The sequence below is a fragment of the Tetrao urogallus genome (genome assembly GCF_951394365.1).
Source record: "Tetrao urogallus genome assembly, chromosome: 1".
NCBI classification, from domain to species: domain Eukaryota; kingdom Metazoa; phylum Chordata; class Aves; order Galliformes; family Phasianidae; genus Tetrao; species Tetrao urogallus.
The window spans coordinates 84,128,935-84,135,744 of NC_136813.1; the positions used below are offsets into that span (position 1 = coordinate 84,128,935).

The 6,810-nt window shown below is 41.7% G+C and overlaps 1 protein-coding gene across 1 annotated transcript in view; it reads left to right on the forward strand.

Moving 5' to 3' along the window:
• Nucleotides 1–5,065, forward strand: part of LOC306955671 (amine oxidase [flavin-containing] A-like) — a gene marked incomplete at both ends in the record, with an annotated part of 44,679 nt that extends 39,614 nt beyond the window's left edge. Inside the window, 5 exons of the mRNA XM_079547008.1 lie at nt 621–678; nt 1,093–1,190; nt 2,566–2,677; nt 4,136–4,198; nt 4,910–5,065. Coding sequence (XP_079403134.1) covers nt 621–678; nt 1,093–1,190; nt 2,566–2,677; nt 4,136–4,198; nt 4,910–5,065 — 487 coding nt within the window. The remainder of the gene's footprint in view (nt 1–620; nt 679–1,092; nt 1,191–2,565; nt 2,678–4,135; nt 4,199–4,909) is intronic.
• Between the last annotated feature and the right edge of the window lie 1,745 nt (nt 5,066–6,810).

Sequence of the window (6,810 nt, forward strand, 5' to 3'; positions counted from 1 at the left end):
ATCCCCACTGGGTAATGTTTCACCCCAGGGATAAATGGAGCTCTGATGTACACAGTGCTGCTTATCCTTCACATTTAGATTGTGCGCCAGAAGTTTTAAACCTCCATGTTTACAGTATGATTTCTTCATTAATCTCTGAAGTGAACACAGTATGTTCTAAATGCAATTTTAGTATACGTGCAAAAAAAGAGGAATTCTGCTTAGGAGTGTGAGTAGTACTCTCCAGCTCATATTTTGTTCTCAGCTATAGTAGATCTGTAAGGATTTCATTGATTTATATTATGTCTCTTCTGGTCTTACACCAGTGAACATGAGAACAAATTGTCTCTGCATCCTAGAATAACTGTACCAAGATTTATTTTTTAGAGTTCTTTGCCAAAATTGGCCTTCATTTTCCATTCCAGGGTTCACTTTGGATGTCACATTTATGCATCAGTATTTGAATATGCACACTAACATAAGAACTGGAAATCAGACTTAAAAGCAAAGCAAAACCCAGCTTTCTTTCCAGTGTATTGCAATGTGTACAATTTTTTTTTTTTTTTTTAATAACAAGAGCAATAGCTGAGAGGTTTTTATCTCCCTCTTTTCTTTTCCCAAATGCTTTTATTTTCATATAGGAGGAAGAAAATCTGTGAGTCATATGCCAAGGCAATGCAGATGGAAGAGGCTTTACATGTAAGAAATTAGTACCCATTTTCACCTCCGTTTGTAGAATAATGTTGCTATTTTGTTCTGGAGGATGAAGTTAAAATTCCTGGTACCCAAAATTCTGTGTTGTGCTATAGAATCTACAATGCCAAGGGGAGGGCAGCAGCATCTACTGCAGGAAAAAAAGACCTGGCAAATCTCATTCTTTGCAAGAATGAGAAAGAGTGTGGTTTGATTTGCCCTATCATTTCCACATGGGAAACTACTGCTTCTCTAAAGATGCAAATGTTTGTTGTGTGTACATGGATAGCATTAATCAGAGGACATGACATGGCATCCTTAACCTGTTCTTTTCCCTTCTTCAAAGGAAACTTGTTTTTTATTTTTATTTCCAATTTCTTTGCCACTGTTTCACTGTCTAATGTTTGGTAATACTTACAGCCAGTGCATTATGAAGAGAAGAACTGGACTATGGAGCAGTATTCAGGGGGCTGTTACACAGCCTACTTCCCACCTGGCATAATGTATTCATATGGAAGGTAAAACAGAATACTTTTGTAGCTCACATGCAATGATCTGTTTTATGCAAAAAACTTAGGGCATATTTAGCACAGTGGGGGACTTCCAACCCTCTTTGCACTCCCTTACATGCCAGCTAATGAGTCTTGCTTTTGACTTTTAATAAGAGCCAAGTTTCTCTTGTGATTTTCAAGGCAGCAAAACACAGTCACGAAAAGACCTGCCGGAGCTATAAAACCTCTCCAAAGTAGTCTAGTTACAGTATCGACCTCTGTGCACTATTTGCCTATTTGCATTATAATTTTTAATGCTTTCTAAGGCCTCAAGAGCATGAGGCCTCCTCCTTAAGACAGAGGAGGAGTCTCCGCTGACTGTGCTGGTGGAGCATCGAGTTCTAGCAGAGCCTATTGAGTTGCATCACCAGGGAAAAGACACAAAACCCTTACAGAAAAACTCATTCTCTCTTCCCATTCAGCAAAGCCTGCAGTGCTCTCCCCACACAGAACTGCTGTATTCATAAAGGGTCATAGTAGATAACAGTGATTAACATTTGGTGTATCACTGAAAAGCTTATGGAAAGCACAATTCAGCACCTATTAGAAACAACCAGGCAAATTGCATATTCATTACCAAGCACCAAACGACAGTGTGGGCTCTTGCATGTTTTCCTCAAACTGACTGTCCATTGTGGAGCTATATCTGACCTCTGTCCAAGATGTGAGTGGGAAGGAGTCATCTCATGCACAGACTCTTCTGTAGCAATTTATCTGATCGCTTTGTGTTCAGATGTAGCAGTGGCTGAGGTCTCTTATCCACAGCTGGATGGGAAAGGAAGTTCATTCTCTTTATCTGGGTTGAGCAAGATGCTTGTGCAGCTTTGCATGGCTGATAAGCTGGCTTATGGCTCTGTTCAGGGTCAGATGCAACTCACTGAATGCAGAGGCCTTCAGCAGCAAGCCTCTTTTGGCAAGCAACCAGGCAAGTCCAAAGAGTAGCTGATATTGGTGACCCACCACAGCAAAAACATAATTCACACCCCATTGTAATAGCAGGATAACAGCAAAGCTGTCAGGCACCTGCCAGCTGCACTACATTTTGGGAGGCCATTAAGATTATTTCTTATCCTAGCACTAAAATAAGGCTGATATTATTTTGCACAGAAGCTGGGCATACTGATTTATGCATTGGTTTTTCTCTCTCAGCTCTTGAGCGTTGTTTACAGAAACAAGTTGGTGGTCCTGCAGGAACAGCTTATTTCACCATGCCTCCCAGCCCTGCTCTGCAGGAATGATGGAGAAACAAAGTCGAATGCTTCATCAAAGCCAACAAATTGCTTTTAGAAGGATCATCGCCTTCTTATGACTTGTCATCTGACATTCTCCATTTGTTTTGAAGGATCATTCGCCAGCCCGTTGACAGAATCTACTTTGCTGGCACAGAGACAGCTACCCAATGGAGTGGGTACATGGAGGGGGCTGTACAGGCAGGAGAAAGAGCAGCCAGAGAGGTACAGCCACTGGTTTGCTTTGGTCATCTCTTTTAAAGGCTAAAAAGGATTAAGTATGGCTTAGAGGGGTCTGACTTGGTGCCTCACACACTGTGATTGTGCTGAGGTCGGTGGGGAAGAATCAGATAATCCTAGAAAAGAAAGTGAAACAAAGGCTTTAAGAATAAAAATAAAAAAGCCAAAACAACACTTTTTGAACTTAATTATTGAATAAAGTGCAACAATATGAACATTACACAGCATGTGTAATGTTGCCACACCAGAGATTTAAACTGAAGTTCATGCTCTATACCCCATGCCTACAAAAACAAACCCTCCAACCTGTTACGGCCCTTAGATATACCACCATGCTTGCTATCTAATTAATTGTGGCAGGCTTTGCAATCAGTTTCAGTCTCAGAAATGCTTGCAGTTATTTCCTATGAATCTGGAAACATGAGCATTTTTCTGAGTTTTGATTCATCCTTTCTTCTTCTCCTTCCACCAGAGAGAACAGTGAGCTTGGCTTTATGAATCCATAATGGGTGCCTCTGATAATGTTTAAATCTCTTCAGAATGACACACACTGGGCTGGGTTCCCAGTCGGTAAAATCTCTACAACTGTCTGGAAAGAGGGGAAAAATGCACATTAAATGATATGTATTACAGTTACAGCTGCTATATGGTAGAGACACAGTTCTGTTAAATAATGGAAAATCAACCACTTGTTTCCCTTTGACAGAGTCATATTCACCTTATAATCTTCATTATGTGCTTGAGTCTCTTCATTTCTCATTTCTCTTCTCCATGGCTGAGTAGCTGTTATAACAACAGTTAGCTCTCTCTTCTGGAGACATTCACTCGCCCCCAAGAGCCTCCATGATTGTTAAAATCAATTTGTTGTAAAAAAAAAAAGATCCATGATGAACTTCATACTACCTGGGTGTAGCCAGGAGGTAATTTCATAATGGCGCACTTTGAAAGCCCCAGACTTAAATCTCTCATTTTCCTCATTTGTGATTCAAGAAGCATCATTCCCAGCAGCCTTTCTGTCCTGAGTTCGTGGCACCGTGCTATTTCTCAAGCTGCCGTGTAAGAGAGCACTCGTAGTCAGAAAAAGAAGAACAAAGCCAAAACACAACATCTGGGAGAACTATAGGTCTTTTAGATTGCTCTACTTCTTGCAGATGGTACAAGAGACTCTGTGGAACTTTCCTTTTATCCTTAAAACATTGGTAGGCACATAATCATTTGATGAATAGCTATCCTGTTTTTACACAAACTATCAAAACTGCCTCTTTCTCTCATTACTGATATGAACAGAGAAATCACTATTCATTTTCTGGTTCAACCACTATTCAGTTTTATGGTCACAATTTTGCTTTTTATCAGTGTCATATTGCTCTGTTTTCCTGAAACAGAAAGTAGTTGGTGCTTTTTTCATTTTTCTCATGTGGTACCAATGTTTATCTTTTCTAGATATTATATCATATGGGGAAGATCCCCAAGAATGAAATTTGGATGCCAGAGCCAGAGTCAAAGGTAAGCCTGACTTTCTTGTTGTAATCAGAGAGTTCAGCCCCTTGATTGATCTGCAGGCTCTCTTTGGTGGCTTCTCTGCTAGGTTTTAATTCACAGAATCACAGATTCACAGAATGGCTCAGGTTGGAAGGGACCTCAAGGATCATGAATCTCCAACCCCTCCACCACAGGCAGGGCCACCAACCTCCCCATTTAATACTAGACCAGGCTGCCCAGGGCCCCATCCAATCTCGCCTTGAACACCTCCAGGGACAGGGCATCCACAACCTCTCTGGGCAGCCTGTGCCAGCACCTCACCACTCTCATAGTAAAGAATTTCCCCCTGACATCCAACATAAATCTTCCCTTCTCCCCTTACTTCACTTGCTGATGGTATCCATTTATTCAACTTGTCCAAGGAATATCATTATCCCCTTGTAAGAGATGGGCAACCATGACCCATAAATAGCTCTGCCTTTGCTGTCCTGTGGCCATGTGGTTCAGCAGATTTTTTTCAGAACCCTGACCCACCCTCACTTTATTTGGTCCTCAGGAAAAACTTGTGACATCCCTTGCCTGGGGGGGGTGGGGGGGAGGATGAGTTGATGGTTGGACGGATGGATGATCAGAGTGTTTTTTCCAATCTTAATGATTCTGTGATTCTATGATTTGCTGTGACAGCTTGCATAGTGAGTGAGAGCTTGTGATCATACAAATTTCTCTCTCCTCCAGGATGTCCCATCCCGACCATTCATCACCACCTTCTGGGAGAGGAACCTGCCATCTGCGCCAGGACTGCTCTGTCTACTTGGGTCTACTGTGCTCTTCACCTCTGTGGCTGCTGCAGTGCTGTTTGCATCGAAAAAGGGACTGTTAATTCGAAACTAGTGCAAAGTAAATGTCCAGCCAAATGTGCATACTTGCTCTTCTTCCCTTTTATCAGGTGAGGGTTATTTTTGAAGAGAAGGGACATGGACAATTGGAAAGGGCCAGAGGTGTTCTCCTTGTGATTTTCTTTTTAGAACTGTAATTAATGCATTAAATCTACTGCAGTGGCTACCAGCAAAACAAAACTAAATCAACTGTGGAGGTATTTTTGAAAATGGCCTCTTGTCCATTTGTTTTGATTGGACATCTTTATATCAGTGTTGTATTCCTAATATAGGGAAGGCAAAGGAAAATCTTTCCCAAAAAGTGAAGAGCTCTTGTAATATGCATTCATTTCCACTTGCTGCTTTATTTTTGGTCACATGAGTTAGTAAGTACCCTTGCGTATTCACCTTAGTAGTTCAGAATATTGGAGGTTTCTTCTGTAGCATCCCTGCTGTGCAGCAGAGATTAGCATGCCAATCAGGCACAGAATTGTTAAATTAACTTCCAAAGGCATTTGATTAATTATTAATCATCACAATGTGAAACTTTACTATCAGCTGTATGAAAGAAGATAATTAGCATGAAGTGGATCATTAAAGAGCAAGAGTAGAAGCACACGTGGACATCGTTCTGCCCACAGCTGAGCAAGTTGCAACACTGTGTGGCTGCAAAAGCCATGTAGGGCAGTGAGCCTCACGCTTTGCAATTCTTCCATGGAGCAGCTCTCGGCTGCTTCCTGGCCCGAGTGCAATTGATCCATCCTGGCCACTGGCTGTTAATGTGGAGTGAAGTGAAATAGCAAAGCTGAAGCCCCTCTGACTTGCAGCACATGCTCGCTGTTATGTTCAGAACATCAGCAGTTTCCTGGCTCCCTATCAATTTGCTCTCCCTCGTATTGCTCGTAATCTGTACTGTCTTCCTACAATAAGGAGAAATATATTTGGGGCTTGAATTACTGCCTTGTAAATTACAGTAATTGAATGCATCTGCCTGTTCCGCTCTTATTATGTACATGACACTCTTAAAATAATCACTTTAGTGTTAACTGAAGTCTGGAATATAGGTTTCACAACATACCATCATTATGCGATCTTTTTGCCGTGAAATGTGAGCATTGTATGTGTCCATGAACTCCATTGTCATTCAACATCAGTGAAATGTGCCTTTCAATAATCCTGAAATCTTGATAAGAGGATCTCTTCTATAAACTTTTCTTCATATTCTTTTTCTCGTGTCATTTTTGCTGAGTTTGTGGAAGGTGGTGTTTCCCTGTGTCTTTATTAAATCTCAGGTCATATCAAGTGCAGTAGCCACACACGGGAACACCTACCAAGCAAGATGACTTCACTCCTCGCCACCTTGTCCATCATATTCAAATGTCCTCTTACTTTTTTTTTTTTTTTTTTTTGGGGGGGGGGGGGGGGCGGGTGGGGGGAAGGATAAGAGTTAGGGCAAAAGCTTTGCAGACCCCATAATTTATGTGGACCAATCTCAGCCCAGCGCTGGTGGGCTCAACAGAAGCTCTTCGCAGAGGGAAGGTGTTGCTTTGGTGGCCCCTTGTCATCACGCCCCTTTCCGATTGGAGCAGATGTTTTTAGTGACAGTGTTGAGCACAACACCCATTCCAAAATACTCACCCACATTTGTATTTATGGTAGTTAGAGCCAGTCGCTTTGTTGCTGATTCAAAACTTCTAATTTTGCAGCTATAAACATCCTCTTTGCACATGTACAAAGGAGACCCAGAGTAATCTACCATAT